The 21,912-nt window shown below is 31.6% G+C and overlaps 1 protein-coding gene across 1 annotated transcript in view; it reads right to left on the bottom strand.

Annotated features, from left to right (window-relative positions):
- LOC129232148 (phosphatidylinositol-binding clathrin assembly protein LAP-like) overlaps positions 1 to 21,331 on the bottom strand; it is a 29,749-nt gene extending 8,418 nt beyond the window's left edge. The window contains exons 1-11 of the mRNA XM_054866389.1: positions 21,041 to 21,331; positions 18,139 to 18,281; positions 17,888 to 17,963; positions 16,244 to 16,346; positions 15,465 to 15,504; positions 15,116 to 15,172; positions 12,047 to 12,158; positions 7,446 to 7,552; positions 7,300 to 7,341; positions 2,923 to 2,999; positions 909 to 1,065 (exon numbers count right to left, since the gene is read on the bottom strand). Coding sequence (XP_054722364.1) covers positions 909 to 1,065; positions 2,923 to 2,999; positions 7,300 to 7,341; positions 7,446 to 7,552; positions 12,047 to 12,158; positions 15,116 to 15,172; positions 15,465 to 15,504; positions 16,244 to 16,346; positions 17,888 to 17,963; positions 18,139 to 18,281; positions 21,041 to 21,170 — 1,044 coding nt within the window. The 5' untranslated portion in view covers positions 21,171 to 21,331. The remainder of the gene's footprint in view (positions 1 to 908; positions 1,066 to 2,922; positions 3,000 to 7,299; positions 7,342 to 7,445; positions 7,553 to 12,046; positions 12,159 to 15,115; positions 15,173 to 15,464; positions 15,505 to 16,243; positions 16,347 to 17,887; positions 17,964 to 18,138; positions 18,282 to 21,040) is intronic.
- Positions 21,332 to 21,912: the final 581 nt, after the last annotated feature.

Below are 21,912 nucleotides of genomic sequence, written 5' to 3'. Positions count from 1 at the left end.
TCCTTCCTAAAAATTTACGCTCTCAAAAATTAGTGATTGTTAACTTTTTTTCGAATTTTTAGAGAAAGAGTTTAACTGACTTTCCTGCATGATAGGAAAATAAAAATATGGTCTATTTAAAGGACATTTTATGCTTAACACACTGGTTTTTAAATTATTTTGATATCTTTAAAAATGAATTGGCAATACAATTTTCCGCAAACTCTGTTTTTTGTCAAATTTGCCAAATTGCCATTTTAAAAATGGCTGCCAAATGAAAAATATAGCTAGTAAATTTTTTTCAATTGCAGTTTTGTTAATGTCTACCTATAGGTAATCCATGATAAAAGAATCAGGAAAATCAAAAATGTTGAGCAACAAATTTTACTCTTTTTGGGTGATTTCAAATGGATTGACCCCACTTCATTCTTAGAAAGTTATTTTTTTTTTAATGAAATAGCTCATTATTATGTTTTTCAGTTTTTCTACATTTCACTCATTGAAACTGATTTTCACTCTCATAAAAAATTCTATTGCGGTGGAGGCTAGAACCAATTAACCGCGATAAACAAGTGTGGACTGTAGTTCAAAAACTTGATCATAAATTTTCAAATGTCAGAGTAACAGCATTTAAATTTAATTAAAAAAAATACACACACACACACAATATACCTTATAAACATATATTTAGCAGCGTCATAAAATTTTAAAGTTTTGATATAAAATTTTTCTTTTAATCTCACTGAAATCTACACAATTACTTTTTATATGAAAAATTATACAATCATCATCGAGTAAATGCTTAAAAATCTACTGGAAATTGAATAAATTTAATAATTTGCACATTATTTAATGTCTAAGATAGAAGAAATTGATTAATGAAACAAGCAGGTATATACAGAAATGCTTCAAATATGTTTAAAAATAACCTTTAGCTGGTTCATTATTGCGGCTTCTTCTTCGACTGCTCGTCTCATGCTTTCATCAACAGTCAATCCATTCAATTCATGAGCACTCGAAATACTGTTTGTGAAAGCAGAGCTGGTCGAATTCAAAGCCGACACTGCAGTTTGCACTGAGTTAGTCCTAAAATAAATGCATGTATTCTATTACTTTAAGAATTAACCAAATAGCTTTTAAAAAAAAATAGTACATTTTTGAAAATAGAAGTTTTAGAAAACAGTCAAGTCCTAAAAATCCCTAGTTTTGAAAGTCCGAGGTTCCATTTAATTTGAGGAGCTTTATTTATATTTTAATGTTTTTGCTAAAAAACTGGTTTAAATAAAAATTGAAAAAATATATAAAGAAAAAATAATTAAAATAAGTATTGTAAAACTTGCTTAACTACAAACAGTAAAATAATAGAAAGGTTTTGAGACAAAAAAAAAAAAAAAAAAAAAAAACTCTTCAAGTGTTGCAAAATATACATTTATTACTAAAAATTGAATAGGAGATGCATTGGAGAGTAGTAGGGGAATTTGGAACAAAGTGAAATCGCCAAATATTTAGTCTGCTTTTAGCGCCACCTATCTGGTATTATATTAACTATGTAGTAACACATGTAGTCTATTACAGTCAAAATAAAGTTACCTCTAAAAATCAAAGAATGTGATAATACAAGCAATTTTCAAAAATGGATACTCATATTGTAACATTTTGTTGTAAGTCAAAAATTACTTTTGCTATTATTAAATGATAAAGTTCTTGCTATTAACGTTTTAGATATTTATTGAGATCTATTAATATTTGGTGAAGTATTTATTTGTTTAAAATTAAGCTTATTTGTGTTTAAAATAATTTGTACAGTTATTCAAGTGCATATGGGGCAAAGTGCAATAGCTCATTTTGTTTACTTTTTCAATACTTTATCAAATCACTCGGGTAACTATTTTTTAATTATTACATTTACATTCTTTCATTAAATAATTCCCTTATTTATTCATTCATTCACTTATTTTATTATTCATTCACCACGTTTTTCATTTATTTTTTTCTTGTATACTAATTAATTTCTAATCGTCAAATTTTTCCTTTTCTTTTTATTTATTCATTCATTCTTTTATTAACTCATTCACTTGCTCAAAAATATTTTTAATAATCAAATAAAAATAATTTCATTTTTCACTTTGCCCCACGGAAAAAGAAAAAGTGAAAATTTTCCACTTTTTTTTGGAGGTAGGAAGTTATTGCCCTAAATAAAAAATATTTCAGTGCAAGCTTCATTACAAAATATATTCTTCCTACTTTATGAACTGTAAGTATTGGAGCAAAATTCTAATTTATTCATATTGGAAAAAGGAAGTTATCTTAACCATTTCACTTTGCCCCACATTCCCCTACTTGGTATAAAAAAGGGCTTGAAATAAACATTGGTTTGGAACAATTTAACAGCCCTTTCGGAACATTCTATTGCAATCAAAACGGGAGGTGCACCACTAGATGCCACATGAGTTAAACGCACAAAATTTTAACCTAGGACTGACCGCTTTTGTGCTTTTTAAGGGAGATGCATGCACAAGTATGATACAGATATTGCAACAAAGCTTGTTGAACTGGATTCCAGAACAGTAAAAATGTACATTTTGGTTGGCTACAAGTTAACACCTATACAATACATTCATATGGACATTGTGAAAGAGTTTGCCCAAATTTATTTAGGGTTAAACGAATGGCAATTAGTTTAATTGAAGCAAAGAGTACTCAAACTTGGGTACTTTTCTTCATAAAAGGAAGAATAGGTGCATATTTTTGTCATCCAAATAAGTATAAAATTCTCAGTGCTAAAACTTTTTTGGATCATCTGAGTTTTCAGTAATTTGAGGTCGCGTGAGCCTTGATTACCTTGGATTTTCAAGACTCTACAACACTTCGAGATGTAAAAGACATATGGGAAAATTTAAACTTATTGCTTTTGAGTGTAAAACAGCTGAAAGTATACTGTACCTAGGGGTCATTTGTGCCTTTTTTCCTTCCAAGTATGTTAAATGATTTTCCATTTCTTCTAAAAGGCTGCCTGGTGCCTATGGAAAAAGAATAACTTTTTATTGAAAGGGACAAACTTCAAATCAATAATCTGACAAAGAACAAACTGCAAGCAAAAACACTAGGCTGAAATGTTTTGACCAAACAAATATTCAATCCTGCACTTTCACCACTTTAAAAAGGTACACTGATGAATTTTCTTCAGAAATTATTTTTACATTCTGGCATTAAATACAAAATAAATATAAACATTGTCTATCTTTGCAATGTAGCTTCATTCCCACTAACTATAAAACAGATTCCTTGAAACACCGAGACATGTTTCATATTTTACTGTCATGTTTTCCTGGATGCTACAGTCAAGCAAGGGTAATTATTTTTATCCTCTAAAGGACCATCTTCCTTTAGCAAGGATTAAAATACTTTTGGGCTTGAGATTGATGAGGAGATAATATCTTATCTTTCAAGATCATATTTCTGCGTCCAGAAACAAAATAGTTTTCCATCTACACACTGCGTTCCTGTATTGTTACAGCATGTCTGGTGGCTATTTATTACAGGCTTGTGATGTGCTCCTTTCTACGTGTCCTTACTGCTGGTCGACCTTGGTATGTCACCCAAGATTGACGTACAGCTCCATAGTCTCTGTAGTGAATAGACTGGGACACCGTTAGGTCCTTTGGCGGTGTTGCACCTTTTGAAGGCCAATTACCATGGTCGCATGTGATCTTGCGCCGAGATGCAGAGTGCAGACTTTTTGGAGCCTGTAGTCAAGCAAATCAAATCTCTTCCTGACTTAGCTACAATCGCAATGCCAAGAAGTCAACCAGTTAAAAAAATTAAAGTTGACACGGGCACGTCTCTTGTTAGGTTCCTGTGACAAGAAAATTGTTTGATCAAGGAGATGAAGCCAGAACTCCATAGTGTAAAATTTGAAAAAATATCTGCAGTCTTGCGTACCTGGGGTACGGAGCAATTTCTTACAAGTTTCGGAACTATGTTCCAGAGGCACTGTTCTCGTGCTGTTTCATCATTTACATACGAACTGTAAGTAGTTTTTAAAGTCCTCAGTTTGAGGCAACGTGTCCGTAAAATATCACGTATGTAAATTTTGGCAAATGAAAGTCTGTAAGTATTGTAAATGCATGAAAATAGCCCAGACTGCAAGAATAAATTTTTAGTCCTTGTAAACAGTATTTTTGCTTGGCAAAGTGGTTGCAAACATTACGACTACGCCACAGGCTGTATACACTATTTGCAGAATATAAAGGACTATTCGAGACTTTTCATAACAAAAATCAAGTAAAATGGAAAAAAAAAATGAATAAAAGTTATATGACAAATCAGAAAGATGCATTTAAAACTTTACAATGCGTATAAAAATGCTAGACTGGAAATTTAATAGATTTATGTGCTACCACAAAGCATATAAAATATATCTATGATTATTTCATTTATCCTCAGTAGCCACAAATATTAAAGATACATAAAGCATAGAATTTAAAGAATATTTAAGACTTTCAAAGCAGTATACAGTGAAACCTCTGAGTGGCCACCCCTTTGTTCTGCAAAATTTTGGCCGTTGAGAGGGGTTGGCGGCTTTAAAGGGTTTTCGTTACAGTTGCAATATAATTCTATGATACACAATATAAACAAGTCTAATACATAGAATGAAGTTTGAGACCATTCTAAAAAGGAAATAGTATATTATTTAATTATTGTTTACATTTTTCGAAGAAAAGATACAATTTGTGACTTAAGTTTTCAATCTTCTCCAACAATTGTTTTCAAAATCAAATTCAAAATGTTGCTTGTTGCAATTCAAATGTTTTTCAATTCAAAATGACAAATAAATTGCTCCAACCAATTTATTTGTCATAGTATCTGAATTTTCAATAACTATCTATTATCCCCAAAATTGAAAGTTTAGTTTGCTCATGATTGCAAAACGTATTAGTAAACTGATTGTCAGAAGCTGAATTACTGCCTGAAAGGCAGTAATTTGGCCTTTCAGTATTTGCTCAAAAGGCGTCAATAACACACACAGAGAACCGATTAGTTACTTTAAACCAATCTCAAACTAAAATTAGATTTGATTGAAAAGGTTTTATTTTTGCCGACTCATTAACCAGAAAATGTTTGTCTCAGTCGGCAGTGTAATTATCAAAGCTCTCCATAGCCGTTTCGTGCTGGAAAGAATTCGAAATCGTACTCTATTAATTCTCTTGCCAATTTTCCACGTTCATATTGCTCAGAATTTCAATATGCAGTTCGAGATTCATAAAATGATATCCAACATTATTGTTCGCAACCCAGATTACGCATACACACTGATCAACTAATAAAATAAACATGAGTGACATTTTTACTCCAAAATTATCGCAATTTGTTAAAGGCCAACAATAATTCTCCTCTTTGAACTGAAAAGCTGCAGATTAGATACAGAAAGTGAATAGATTTTCCTGAAAAATGGAATGGACGCATCCACTTGTCAGCAGTTCAGAAGGGTTGGGTGGCCATTGCTAGGGGTGTTTTTAACATTTGGTTTATGGGCTAAAATATCCCTGCCGAAAAAAAGTGGCCATTGAGAGGGATGACAGCTTAAGATAGGTGGCCGCTCAGAGAGGTGTCACTGTATTTAATTTTAAAACAACACACTGGCAATTTTGGATTCAGTTTTTTCCTACTTGAGGGGTACAAGCATCGTACATCTTTTAAAAATGAATTTGAATTAGAAAGCATTGTTAGCAGGTAAGACACTTTTTTTTTTCAAGGAATACGAGAAATTACAGGACAACTCCCTCCCACCACCCTTCATGCATCCTCTTAGTAATTTTTCAGTGCACCACAGTTCATGACACAATTTCACAATACAGTAGAACCTTGCTTATCCATATTAAATGTGTAGCGTTAAAACACATTAAATTCAATTATATAATAATTATAAATTATGATAGCAAGAACGGAACAATAAATATGTGCCAAGCATTTGCTCAGGATTTTGATTAAATACACAACTCCTACATAGGTCGTGCAATAAATTGTAGTCATCTGATAAACATGTCACATCACTACGACACCACTGCAGCTGAACTATAAATGATCAAGCGTTTGCGAGTAATCGCTTTTTTGCCTTTATGAAAGACTATCGGTACCCGTATAGTTTTTCCCATATCTGAAAATTAAAAGGTCATTTGTTTCGCCTGCATATTTACAAATAATGGATGATGAACTTCTCACCAATCTGATGTGTTCATTTGCTCGCCCATGTTACGGTTCCTCTTATGATAATTTGGTAATTTACTCGTCCACGTTATGATAGTTTGCTCGGTAAAATGTTGTTAAAATTGAAATAGAAAAAGAACAAAATCAAATTTTCGAAAAATCGCTTGCACACTCCCATGCTACAAACTACTTTTGTGCCAATTTTCATAAAAATCGGGCATGTCTCAGACATTCAGCTTTATTATTAGTAAAGATAGGTCTGCTTACTTACGAATGTGTTTTACTCATTACCTGGATTATCAAAGTTTTGGTTTATCCGGGTTGCCTTTGATCCCAGTAAGTCTGGATACAAACAAGGGTGTACTGCACTTCTAAAAAGTTGTACCCACTGCCACAATGAACATGTTAAAGGCCAAGGGGAGTCTGGTGGTTAAAGCAACAGATTCTGAGAATATAAAAACCCACCAAGTACATGTAGGATATGTGCTCATTAAATCATGTTGACCCAAAAGAATGGAGGGTCGATCATGAAGCTGTTGACCACAGGTAAAGGAGACTGGGAAAAAATATCCTCTTCTTCAACCTCATGCCGTAACTGCTGAGGTGAAAATGATAATGCTATTTCCTTCAGTTAAGCCTATAATAGCTGCTCTATTTTATTCATTACGGAGGTCACTTACTAAGTGCAGTTCTACAAATGACTATCACCTTTGTGGTATTGAATTGAAAAGGACAAATGCTCGAAAGGCAAAGAGGTTCCACATTTAAAAAGAATATTGAATGTGATAAAGAATAAGTTTTCATTCAAGCGATTGAATGAAATCAGTTCGTTTAATCAGCTAAAAACACTATTAGCATAATTTCTTTTACAATTAGTGACTACACAGATTTTTGCTATCTGTTTATTGTGAAACTATGTACACATCACAGGAGAAAAAAAACTTTGTGCACAGTACTGATAATTACGACAACAATACTACAGAGAAAAAGTTAAAATTCAAAGAATACAATATTTCAAAATTTCTCATTAAAGCACCGCTTCATCCAAATTGCCTGGGTAGTAGTAAAATGCTTAAAATTACATAATCAGTTAAAATACAGTAAAGAACTTACTTTTGTTAGATCAGGGATGCTGCCTTTGTCTATGCCTACACTCTGAAAAAATAAAGAAAAAATACGGCTAAGGATACCTGACAACAAATATTTTTGATCCATATAATTGTAAAATGAAATTAATAAAGGAAGAGCAATTTATTTACCTCAGCTACTTTTAGGAAGTCAGAAACTTTATCCATTGCAACAATAAACTTCTTATAGATATCTAAGGCCTCTTTGCAATGCTTTTTGTTCATATTAAAATATTTTTCTGCAAAAAAAAAATTATTTTAAGTGTAGACTTGCATAAAGATTTTGTCATTTATTCATTGCTTAAACATTGCAAGTATGATCTTATAAATGAACTTTGGAATAAATGAAAACACAAGCATACATACAGTTGGCTCTCTGTTTAACGACTTTCAGTGGACCATAAAAAATCGTCCTTAAGTACAAAGAGTCGTTAAATAGAATGCTTTCAACACTATAGGGGACCATTTGGGACCAGGAAAAGCAGTCTTTAAATAGAGAAAGTTGTTAAATAGAGCGTTGTTAAACAGCGATCCTACTGTAATTAATGAAAAAATGAAAAAAGAAAGCCACAAGCAGATTAAAGCCACTGATATTTCAAAGTGTAAACAGTTCTCATATTTGCAGGTTAAAAACAGAATAGCACATATCTTCAGAAACTCACTGTCGCAAAAGTCCTAACAAAACTAATAAGTCTGTACAAAACACCTTCAATCGGCAGACTCAAGGATTTTGTTCATATAGTTTCTACAATTTTCTGCAACATGTTCTGCCAATTTAGGAGGACCCGTGTGAGTTATTGTCCAATATAATAGCCATTTGTCTAAATCTCATCATTAAGTTTTTATCTATCAACTTCGTTCTTTTTTGTAGTTACCACCTTTATGTTTAACTCATTACTTGAACGTAAGATGAAATCATAAAATTATTTTTCACAACAAAATATTTATATTTTAACAACACAAAATGCCATGATGTTTCAGAGCTGCTTGCTGGAATGAAAAATATACCCTTTATTTTAAGCAAGTTTTAAATCGTTGTGCCTGTTGGAATATCTTTAGAGCAAGACATTAAAGTTAAAACATTCTTTAATACAAGTGAAATTTTAAAATAATCATTAGAGACATACACGTGGGGCCATCTGCTGCTTACGAATCAATTTCCATTAACATGTAACTACTTGGGTGCATTTCCACTTTTTGAAAAATTGCAGGGTACCGGTTCGGAAACGGAAATGTTAAAAAAGCAGCCATGGGAGCCTGTTAAAAAAATCATTGTTTTTTTTTTTACTTATGGATCTATAAACAATCAAAGTATTCTTTTTTACATATATATGTTCAATCTGCCATTAAGACAATAGAGGCAAAATATGACATAAATAAATATTAAATTGCAAAATAAACAGTTGCTACTGGTCACAAAGTCACTAAATAATTTTTTTTTTTTTTTTTTTGTAAAAATTGTGTCTATCTCTACCTTAAAAATTATTTAATAAGCGTAAAAAGAACTTAAGAACAAAAACTTAACTGCTCTTTGGCTTGTGGGGACACAAACCATTTGCATAGATGATAGAAATTCTCAAATAGGCATTTGGGCAAATACAACTAAAAGTTTTAGTTTTATTTTACCAGTGCCACACAAATGATAGGTGACACCTGGGGCGTGAATTTGTGGTAAACACCCCCCCCCCCCCCAAATGTATTGAAAAAAAAAAGGTTTTCACTTTCTATGTAAACAGGGGAAAAAAGGTCATACAAATTTCAGAAACAACAAATTTTTGTTATAACGAAATTTTAAGCGGGCTAATGTACAAAAAGCAAATGAAAACAATGAATGCTTTTTATTTAACGCATGTGTGCAGAAAACTAATAGGCCAAAAAAGTAAGGAGGTGTATGAAATTGAAGGCCCTTTAATTATTTCAAACACAGGTGTATTGAAAATATGAGCCTAATCTTGAGCATAGTATTTACTTCATGATGTGGGGTAGGAAAAAGGGAAAAGGGGCAGGTTCCCTGGCAAAATTTCAAATTTGTAGTCTCAAAAATGCATTTTAGCTTCATATATTTCAAAAACTTGCAATTCCACTTTGGGTGTCGCCCCCCAAACTGGTGATAGCCCGGGCAGTCCGCCCCTCTCCTGCCCCTTTGTAGCGACGCCACTGATTTTACCACTATCCTTCCAATTCACACAAACAGAAATCTGGTAAACTATTACTCACAATAGATTCGCAGGTGAAAAAAAAAATTCATGGGATTTTACACCTACTATGATATTTTAAAACATTTTTTATAGAATGAAATAAATAAGTCATTTCAAATGCAAAAAAAAAGGGGGTTTATTAAAACTAAAACACAAGACAGTTTTTTTCTTTAGTGAGTGTCAATGTAATATTCACATATACTGGAGCAATTAGGGTGGTCCAAAATTTCGAAGGTGTCAATTTTTTGAGTCCTACCCTCCCATTTTGTTCCAATATATTAAAAAATAAATCAGACAAAATTTGAAAACATTTCGATAATATTTAGAGGTAGCTCAACGCAGATAAAGTTTTCATCATTTGTTGCTGAATAGAACGCGTACGACACACGACCATCGACCTCACTAAGGTAAAATACAGTTGCTATTTTTATCAACAAGAAAACAATTGCTTTATAAAATTGCTATTTTATATAGAGACTTAACAATAGCCATTATGAAAATACTTTTGTAAATACAAATAAATACATAAAATCTATTCCTTTAACAGTTGTGATCGAATAAATTTTCAACTTGTTGTTGCTTATGTATGTATTCTAAATTGTTTTGGTCTTGATTTCACCACTGTTGGAATGGCAGTTTGCACTTATTTTTGAAATGCATATGTCTCTTTACTTTAAAAAAACTGAGCATGGCAAATACATCAATTAAATCAAAATCAGAGGCTTATCTTCTTAGTTCAACCATAAGTGAGCTGACAGGTAGTAAAGTACCTTCAATTCGTATGGCATTGTGTACGTTTCTTCATAACCATATTGAATTAAAGAAATCAGAAGAGAATCTTCAAGAAATACAATAGAAGAAATAACAAAATTTCGGCAGAAAGCCAGAATGCTTGTATAAAGACCCCAAAACTGTCAGCCCAGGTTAGAAAAACTTTATTAACAATGGGAGTTATTGAAAAAAAAAAAACAAAAACAGAAGTAGAATGACACAAAAAAATAAAGAAGGTGAGCTTTGCAGGACTGGGGCCTAACTGACGAAGTTTTTAAAATGTGCTTTGACACAACGAGTGTCAACACCGGGGAAAGCAAGGGTACCTGTGTTTTACAAGAGTAAAAACTAAAGAAAAGGTTACTATATTTTCCATGTCGACATCACATTATGGAATTAATTAGTGGTGCGGTATTTAATAAATGTTTGGGTTTTTCTTCCGCACCAGATGTACCTCTTTTCAAACGAATCCAGGTCTACTGGGAATTCATAGACAAAGACAAATACATCATAGGCATCAACAATAAGGACATTTTAGCACAAGTGACAGATGTAAAGGATGATACAACAGTATTTGCTGAAAGATTACTGCATGACACGCAAGCGAGAGATGATTATCGAGAATGTCTTGAACTTTGCTTAATATTTCTCGGTAAAGCTCCTCCACATGGTATCAAATTTGTAGCACCTGGGGCTATGCATCATGCTAGATGGCTGTCCAAAATTTTGTATTGTTTCAAAATATGGATGTTTAACTGTCAATTTACCATTACGTCAATGGAAGAAAAGGGATTGCAAAAAATGTGCATATTTGTTGTACGTGTTTATTTAAAGGCTTGGATGACTGCTTCTATGCCTCAAAATGCACCGAAAACGATTTTAATGAAATCTTTATTGAAGTATAAAAAGACTGATGGAAACATAAGCAAAACTGCAAAGCAGAAATTTACCAATCAGCTGTGGTATTTGTCAAAAGAACTCATGGCATTAGCCCTTTTTGCCAATAAAGTGCCACACTGCATTAAAAGACAGATGGTGAAGGCGAGGAATGAACTAAACGAAAAAAATAATGTGGTGAAGTGTTCTAAGATCTTGCTAAAACATTTTATGGATATGAAACTTGAAGAACTTGTGACAAAGGGGTCAATTTCATTTTTTCAAAGCATGGGTTTACCTGATACCTTCACTAACGTAGATCCAGAAATCTGGGAGCTTCAGGAGGATTTTTAGAAAGCAAAAAGGATTATTCAAGGAATTTCAATGGTTAATGATAATGCTGAAAGGGATATATCCCTTATAAAAGAGTTTAATGGAAAAATGAAAGGCAATGAAGAACAATTTCAATTCTTGTTGCAAGTTGTCGCAGAACATTGACGAGCTTATCCCGGATGTAAAAAGCAGTTTGTAATGTGTACTATGGAAAGCCATATACATAACTGTTGAAATATTATTACTATGTAACTATTTTTAACTTACAAAATGCTGGCAATTTTAATTAAATAAATTATATACTTTTCCTAGCGTCAATTTTATTTCTATCTGCATTTATGGCATAAAATGGTAAAATGCGGATTTTTAAGGCTGTTGAGCTACCTCTAAATGTTAAAATTATGAGCTCAAACTTCACAACAATTATTTTTTAATCAGATGGAACCAAATGAGGGGGTAGGACCAATAAAAATCAGGAATTTTTTAAAAAGGGCCTTTTTTGGACCACCCTATGGAGCATATAAAACAGTTACATGTTTAAAAAAGAGAGCATACCAAATAAATTTATTATTCCATCATTGTAAGCTGCAAACAACTGAATGAGGTCTCTGTATAACAAAACAAAGCAAGAATTCATGACACCATTGGTTAAGTCATCAGGATTGCACTAAAAAATAAAAATGTAAAAATAAATTATATCACCCAATTGTAAACGTTACATGGGTCGATCCAGGTTTTAATTTTTATGTCTACTTTTTTTTTTTTTGGGGGGGGGGGGATTATTTTTTGGGTATTTTTCTCATACATTTTTTCTGAGAAAAAAAAAAACTCCTGTTGTATTGTATAATGCAGCACGGGAGCTCAGCCTGGTGGATGTAGAAGAATTTCAAGGAAGGCGTGAAAGTCTTCAAAAATCAAAAACAATTAATCTATAATTCATTAATTTGGTTAACTTTTTTTGTACACATGTAAATATTTTTGAAATTATTGCCTTTTTTTGCAGTTTTTATCTTTGGCCTGAAGAACTTCACTGAGAATGACTTGGAAGCTGGGGGCTTTTAATACCGTTTCACTTTGGGGCAAATTGGTTGAGCTTAAAAGTGACAAGAAGTTTTCACAAATGAAATTTTGTGAAAGGTCTCATTTAAATATGTGAAGTTTTGTGAAGAGGCAGCTTTTAAAATAAAGAATTTTGTGAAGGAACTGCAAAGTAGACTCAATTTGCGTCTGAATCGACCCTTGTATTTAAAATAATAAATTTCAAAATAGTGTAAGAATGTTAACAGAAAAAAAAATAGTAAATTTTTTCTTCTTTGTATCCATATCAATTTCATTATGGAAGTCAAAAGAAAAAAAAAGTTTGTGATTGCTTATTCAGGTTGGCGACAGAAACTGACAAAAAGTTTCCTGACTTTTCCCTGAGTAAGTTCACCAAATTTCCCTGATTTACATTGCCAATGATAATGGTTTCCTTGCTATGCCCTACTTTAAAACCATTGCACATTAAATAAAATGCAGTGTTTAAAACGCTTTAAGCTGTTAGTTAAAAATATATTTTGAAATGAAAAGAAATAATTTTGAACTAAATTTTCGAGCAGTATAATTATTGCTGCAAGAATAACAAAATTTTTTTTTTCTCACGTACACAAGGTAACTCAATTTCAAATGATTTCTTTATTAGTCGGGGGAAAAAATCTTCAGATTACTTTTGTAACAAACATTGAAATGCAAAAAATAATCAATTAATTTCAAAAAAAAAAAAAAAAAATATATATATATATATATATATATATATATATATATATAACTTGACTTTAAAATAAAAGAATTTTAAAGACTGCAAAAAAAAACTCTGAATAATCTGAGGCGACAGCAAATAATACAATGGCAAAAAACAAAGTTGATTTTCATTCAACATTCAATTTTAGCAATTAAATTAAAAATGCAAAGAAGAAATAATTTTTAAGCTTTTATCTGTATTAATTTTAAAAAAAAAAAGATTTTTCTTGAAATCGTGATTACAGTACGCTAATTACTTCAAGACAATGAGTAAAAGCAAGGGAGCTAAGACATTAATGACAGCTTCCTCTTTGCCTGTAAGGTTGTTTATTTTAACTAGTATGGAACTAGTGAGAGGTAAATTCGAGCTAAGTAAAATAAACAACTTTACAGACTCAGAAGCAATCATAGGATTTTCCTTCGGTGCTTAAAAAGTTAAGATTCAATGTTTTGACATTGAGGAAAAAAAATGCACAAATATGTAGCAGTGTTTAATTGTACCTCATTAATTTTATTTTTCTCAACCGATAATTGGCAGAAGACGCATAGGAAATTAGGGTACTTAATTTTGCAAAGCAAAGAGAAAAAAAACAAATTTTTCTTCATTTAATCAATTTTCCCTGAATTTTTTGTTATTTTTTCGAAATTCCCCGATTAATAAAGTTCCCTGACTTTTTCCTAATCTGTCGCCATCCTGTAATTAGAATTGCAGTGAAGAAGCCTGGCTAATAATGAGCCAGAAATTGAACAAGTCTAAGCACTTTTTGTTTGAGACAGGCTCATTCACAACACTTGCACTTCATCCACAAATCACACATCTTTATTGATAAATAAGGGAACTTAAAGGGTTATTTTTCTTTCACTCTAGGGCAAGATTTGATCAATGAATTACTTACTCGGAAACCTTTTTCTCTTAATGCCTAGATATTTTGCTGGAATTTTTTTCTCGTTTTTCTTTCGACCATTAATTTTTGCAAGGATACGGTTTTTTAAATCATGCCGTAAGTTTTTTCTTTTTTGAAAGTCGTTTCAAGCAGTAAGGTATACAGGGGTGAAAGGATTTTGAAATATATATCCCAAATTTTCAGAATTCTTTCTTTTGATCATAGAAAATAACTAAAACTAACCATATCAGAAATTTAACTGGCTAGCAGTTTTTTTTAAGTTACTAGTCTCCAGTTTCAGTCAGAAATGGTTTAAAAATTTAGATAAAAGTTCTGTTTTAGAGAGAAAGTGCTGTAAAACTCAGTCATAGAAACGTAATAGAAATATAAAAAACAGGTGGAGAAAGATATGAGTGAACTTGAGACAAATATGCAAAAATTGATTAAGAATTAAACAAAAGTTTACATTATTATTTTTTATTTTCAAATAAACAGACTCAAAAGGATGAATATCAGAACGTTGTATAATTCCTTTTTTTTTACAAAAGTGTCTTCACTGGGTGAGGGAATTTTGTATACATATAATTTCCTCTCTTTTTGCATACAGTGGACTTGCCCTACAAGGCAGGTTTTTCTTAAGTAAAGAAAAGTTCACAGAAAAAAAAACCTGATGTAAGTATAGAATCCACTATCAAAATGTTGGATATTTCATTATATTGTTTATTAAAATTATGTTGATGAAGTTTTTTGCTGACAAGGAGAAGGTGGTATACATTGCATTATGGCTTAAAAGTCAATTAAGGATTAAATAATGACATTAAATTCATGAAAAATATTTTTTAAATAAATAAATAAAAAGAAAATGATTTAATTGCATTATCAAATCAGCACCCAACAAAAGTTATACAATGGACACTACATAAAAAAATGTTTCATAAATTATTAAACTAAAAATACATACATCAAACTCGATCAAGGCATCAAGCTGTTCATGAAGAACTGGAAGATTTTTTAAAAGCTGAAAAGACAAAAAAACACTGAAAATTTTCTATCAAAAAACCCTTTACACTATCTGAATAACAGATTCTTAAAAAATGAAACAAAAGAATGAGACATGCAAAAACAGACAGACAAAAACTAGTCATTTTTTAAGAAGCTTTTACTCAATTTCTGAAAAACGAAAATTCATACAAAATTACCTATAACATTTTGGTTTTGAAAAGCTTATTTAGACATACAAGTATTAAAATTTATGTGTATAAAAAAAACTAGAAGGATAATTAATATAGAATAGTAATTTAAAACCTTACTGATTCTGTAGACATATTCCTCAACACACCTTCTTCTTTACTATTAAGGAAAAAACAAAAGGAACAAATTGAAACGTTGAATGCTATAATTAAAAAGACGGCACTTGACACTATAAATCCAGTTATGAGTAAAAAAGATAAGAAAAAAATTATTGCATGTAATCCAATCAGTAGCAATTGTTAACAACTTCACAAGCTTCCATCCAGCACTAAAACCAGGGGTGTTCACCTAGGGCAGAGCAGGGGTCATGGCGCAGACTGAGCCATTGAAATTTTTAGGGGGGTTGAGGGGCATTTTTCTTATTTTAGGGGGGATGACTTTTGCTTTTGGGAGGGTCTTTGTGATATTTAGGGGGGAGGGGCACCCCTGCTAAAACAAATAAGATTGAGATGCTAGGGGAACCAAAGCAATCCCTAAGATAAGACAGAAATCCAAGTTTAAAGGTTCCCACCTTTTGTGCCTCAGGATATAGCTTTAAATATCCTCAAGCTGTAGATAACTGGGGATACATATACTTTTGGCGTAAGAGTGACAAGATTTTTAAAAATTCGGGAGACAGCTCAATTTTTCAAAAATTTCATATTGTATTGTTATTTTCACATCACAAAATATTTCAAAAGATGTTATATATTTCTGTTAAAAAGAAAGAATAATACAGATTGAGCGTTGATTTTTAAATATAAAATATTTTTTATGTTTTCTAAGAAAATTAACAAGTAAGTTATTTAAATTTATAAAAAGTTTTTATTACTCAAATACAAGAGCTTAATTTACATACCCACGTTTCATTTTACAAAAATCTGAGCCCATGATTCTATATGTAGAGGCTTTCACATTCAAATATTTTGCATACCGACGTACAAATGTTGACATGTCATAACCTGAAAAGAAAAATGCTTTGATTATTTAATAACCTTCAAAATGAATTTAATTACAGTTCAACATATTATAAACTAAACATACTATTAGTTTAAAACCACCAAATTAGAAGGATCTCCCCCCCCCCCTCCATTCTTCAACTGCATAAAATTGTTACAATGAGTCTCTGGTACAAAGGTAAAAGAGAGAAAAGTTTTACCGTTTGTAGAAAAAAAAAAAAAAAGAAAAAGGCAAAACTGCAGAAGAAGCTCTTTTGTCCTAATATTTTGCAAGTAGAAAAGGCTGAACAGAGGACCAAAGATTCTGCTAAGGTTGGGATTTTCACAAAATGTGAAAATATTATCCAAAGTGCAAAAACAAAGCACACATTTTCCTTTTTGCTAAACAATGCACTAGAGAGGAAACTAGCATGGCATTATGCAACATAATCTTGTTAGACATTTTAGCTAAGATGTTTAAGCATGTACTGCAGGAAAGGAACAAGTTCACTTTTAAAAATCAAACCTTTGTGTTCTCAATAGTAAGTGAATGACTGTACTTGTTTTTATTTCAAATTAAAAATAAAAATAGCTACTACATATTTATTTCCTTAATGTTGTCATAGCTGAACTTTAAATTTAGTTTTCAACTGGGAATGAAACACATTTACGTATTTAGAAAGATATGTGAAAATATAAATGGAACATATTTTTTTATTCAATACTAGCAGTACTTGCACAGGCTTTGTCGGTAGTAGAAAATTAAAAGGTCATTTGGTTTGCCTATATATTTACTAATAATGGATGATGATCTTTTCGGCAATTTGCTAGCCCTTGTTATGGTAAATTGATTGTCCAAGTTATGATAATTTACTTGGCCATGTTATAATAATTTGCTTGGTAAAATGTTCTTAAATTTGTAATAGAAAAAGAGCAATATCGAACTTTTAAAAAATCGCTTCGAGGTACATCTAGACATTCAGCTTTATTATTAGTAAAATAACTTGCATTTTATTTTTTTGATATCTTGGTCATATTTTAAAGTTAAATTTAACTTAAAACAAAGGCACTTAAAAAAAGAGAGCAACTGAACACAAACCATCAAGAGACAGAAAGACATTTGAGAATTAATGAAAAACCAAACACAAAATATCTTAAAAGAAGATCAATTTGGAATGTGTGTGCTAAAACTTTTCTCAAATTAATGAATCATACAATTGAAAAGGTTTTAAATATGATTCAACAAATGTGAGCTTGAGCAGGGACGTATCCAACTTCCGACTCCAGAAGGCGTGAGAGGAAGGGGGGAGGCATACGTGTCATTTTGGACATTAAAAAGGATTTAGTGCAAACTTTACGAAATAAAAATACTCAAATGCAGCTTGTACACGGTATCCAAATGGAGAAATCCCGAATTTGAGCTGGAGATTAAAAAAAAAAAAGATATTGATAAGATTCAGAAACAGCACTTTAAAAAATCTGATTACATTCATGTCTACATTTAGAAAGCCTCTTCATGTCAAAATAGATTTTTATTGTAAGGGGGTGAAAAAGCAAAAACTTACCTTGCGATGCTGTTCGATCCACAAAACCACTTAAATGAAAGGTGCAGCTAGATGTTGCCATGCATTGAATAAACCTCTGAAAAACAAGGTAAAATTAATGTCACACAAATTCATCTTGTTAAGAAATAAACAAAGCAAAAAAAAGGATATAAATACTAGCACATGTATATGATACAAATATTTCTATTTTACTGGAATAAATTATTCAAATAATTTAAGTTTTTAAAAGAATTCTTTCAAGAATTTCATACTTCATTCCCGTAACACATTAAATGATGAGCTGTGATAAGGGACTTAAAAACCATCACCCAAGAAGACTGCTGAGTCCTTTGAATAAGAAAGTTGCACAGTTCTGGCACTGACACATTTGGTTCGTTTGTACAATGGATCAAATCTGAAAAATAATGAATGATTTTGTATCATTTAAAGTGCATATATATATATAAGCTAGAAAAAAAATTAATTTTTTTCAAAAGTTTAAATCCTGAAACATCTTTTACAAAATTTACAATGCAGTTGAATTGTTAAAACAAACTCAAAGTGACAGTTTAAAAGTTGAATTGTGTCAACTATAGTTTGTTTTATCCAAAAAACAAGACATAACATTGCTATCAGCCCCGCTTAATCGGGTAATGGATAAACGAATACCCTGCTTGTATGAATAAAACCTCCGGGAACCGAATATTTCCCCATAGATGCGATGTTAAAGATCAATGCTTAATCGAATAATATTTATCTGGGCTTTTGCAAATGTTTTCGTTCAAAAATTTTTTAAATAAATTAGAAATAAGTTACGTGAAAAAATTCTTAACGTAAAAATATAAAACAATATTTTTTTGCCTTTAACAGGCTTGAAAAAAACTTCTATTTTTCATCAAAACATTTCCTCCATTCTATCTACTTTCTTTTGTCGTTGCCATTACGAAAACAAACAACGACGCCGGTAATTAAATTAAATAAGAATTCTACACATTTCAGACGATAAAAAATTGAAAAATATTAAATTTAAAACATGGCAGATGAGAAGAGAGAAAAGGATTTGATTTGATTTATGATAACACACATTGGGGTACATAGCTATTCTAATCGAAGAAGCTTTTACCTCTAATAATCCACAATCTCTTCCCACATTTTATTTCCAGGACAATACACATGAAAGATAGACATTACATAGGAATGAAGGACACCCAGGGCTACAGGCGGGAATTGAACCTGCGCCTCTCTGCTTACAAAGCAGCTGGCAAAACCACATGGCCACCGAGAGAAAAGGACTGGGGGAAAAGTATTCCCAAAAGACCTTGGGGCAAGCAATCCATTATTACAGATTTTTTTTCAAAAAATATTGAACTGAAGTAAGGTGCTAAGACAAATATTTCATGCCTCAAGTTGAAAGTTACTTTATAATTTTCATACGTACTATAATATATGAATAAATTAGTAAACTATTTTGTTGTTTACTTCGCTTGTTTCTAAAAGTTTTTACAAATAACATTAGTTATTTTCTTTATATTGCCATTGATTTATAATTATCACATTTTAAGACAAGTGTAGCCAATTTAAAAAGGTAAAGAAAATTTCCCTACTTAATCGAATAATATTTCTTGGAATGGACAATATTTGATTAAGTAGGGCCGGCAGTATGTGTTATTAAATTATGAGAATCACAAATATAGCTTGTCTTAGCAGTAATTCGTTTTAAGCATGTCGGCTTTTTTTATCTGTTTTTTTTACAAAGTACTTTACGTTTCCAGTTTTCTTTCTAAAACATTTCCCTGATATTTTTGATTATGTGACAAATAAGCAGCTGTTACAAATCATATAAACACATTTAAAATTATGATATTTCAACAACCTGGCACTCCATTGACATACGTTTTTGCAGTTGCCTGCGATATAGGGCTTGGGAGGTGCACAGCATTTTTTGCAACAATTGTTTAAAAGATAATTTGAGTTAGCAGACAATTTTAGGATGGTACTTAGACTTGTTCAGCAGTTTCAAGATAGTTTTCATTAAAGTATTATTAACTTCAAGAATTAGATAACAGCTCATAATAGGGAAGTATTGTCAACTGTTAAGCAGAGTTCATTACCTATCTTAATATATAAAAATCTTCTGTGTGGAGGTTTGTCACCATAAGGCTTTTAAACGGCTGGACCGATTTTGATCAAATATTTTGTGTGTAATTAAGTTGTGGCAAGCATGGTTTCGAAGCGCGATGGATCGAATCGGAAACGTTTTTGTTAATTAATTAATTTAAACATTGGATGGTTATATCTCCCAAATCATTAATATTTATTTTAACCTATTGTTGAACGAGAACTGAAATAAATATTTAACCCGTTGCCAAAGGACTCTGCTTTGTATAATGAAATTTTCTACTGTGATATGTCAATTGAGAATTGATAAAACGTAGAGACAGAGAGTGAAGCCTTCATTTCTCTCTTGAAAGCAACGATTTTAGATCCCTAAATTTTCCTTTTAACAAAACTCAAATTAGCTTATCACTTAAAACTTGCCTCCGAAACGTGGCAAAAACATTTTATGTCATAAACACTTGAGTTTCAGTCCTTAGAAAGTTCAGCTTTCTATAAATAAATTTCATAATTGTTTGACCAAAAATCTTTTATTGTAGAAAAATGATAAATTTATCAGCAGATGTTCGAATAAAAATGATTTTAACAACTTATTTCATGGAACATAGAAATACAATACAGTAACGAAATTTTAGATTAATTGTTGTATAAAGAAAAGAAGAACACAACACTTGCATACACTCAAAAATTTAAATAGTTTTGGGCCGCATTTCCTCTTAGTTGAAATGGGAATAATCCAATCCAACCAAATTTGAATGATATTAAGAATGGTTTTAATTACTTAAAGACATACTAGCTAATTCATCGCAGCACGTATACAATTCCACAGAGCACTTTACTTTTTTTACTCAAAAACAATCAGATGTAAATTTCCCACCATTAGATGCTCAAAGTAGCGACAAATGACACTGAATGGAACAGTGAAATGTATTTTGAATGAAAACCCAGCTTTTCAATGAATCATTGGGCAAAACAAACAAAACAAAATTAAAAGGTCGCATAAAAAAAAATTGCCAAATTAAATATTTCTCAAGTGATGGTTCTGATACTTATACTCACAATCGAGATGTTTCTTTTTTGGGCCGATAATTTCTTCCGTAGTTGCTTTACATACGGCTTTTTCAACATTTTGGCCATAAATAGTATGCTTTGCAGCTACAAGTCTGTCGTGTAATGTTTGTCCCGCCATGTTAGTGCAATCGTTTAGATGAAGAGAATAATCGGTTAGTTCGATACTTTCAAGTACTCGACATCAAGCACGTTACATTTTAAACTTCTCCATTAAATTAGTAATTATTATTTTACACACACACGCGTACGAGCTCAACGACCAGCGTTCACTACGTAATGTTTCCCTTTCACTAGTGAACAACCTCCTTTGACAGAGTGATGCCAAACATGGTTGAAATGAGGGGAAATACTTAAATTTAAAAAGTCGAAATTCCGTGAGATGAAAATAAATATTTTGGAGTTTGATGACTAATTTTTTCAAAAATTAAAATGAATACATAAAAGAATACGCGAGTTAATAGTGTACAGCCGAATGCTGAACATCAAAGAGTACTATCAGAGAAAATTATAAAGTAAAAAAAAAATAATTTGAATTTTGTCATCTTGAATTCAAATTATGTTTTTCGCAATCAGGAGTGTGTGTATATGTAAGCGTGTGTGGGGGGTATGTGTGTGTGTAGGCATGTCTGTTTGTGTCTGTGTGCAGGCATGAGTGTGTGGGTAGTTGTGTGTAGGGGTGTGTGGGGGTATGTGTATGTGTGTGTAGGCACATGTGCTTGTGTCTGTGAGCAGGCATGAGTGTGTGGGTAGTTGTGTGTATGTGAGTGTGTAGGTGTGTATGTGTTTGTGTATGTGCGTAGGTGTGTGTATGTGTGTGTAGGTGTATATGTGTGTAGGTGCGTGTATGTATTCGTGTAAGT

The sequence above is a fragment of the Uloborus diversus genome, unplaced genomic scaffold, assembly GCF_026930045.1.
Source record: "Uloborus diversus isolate 005 unplaced genomic scaffold, Udiv.v.3.1 scaffold_11, whole genome shotgun sequence".
In the NCBI taxonomy this organism is placed as follows: Eukaryota; Metazoa; Arthropoda; class Arachnida; order Araneae; family Uloboridae; genus Uloborus; species Uloborus diversus.
The sequence above is the reverse complement of the archived record's forward strand: the minus strand, read 5'-3'. Positions and strand labels throughout refer to the sequence as shown.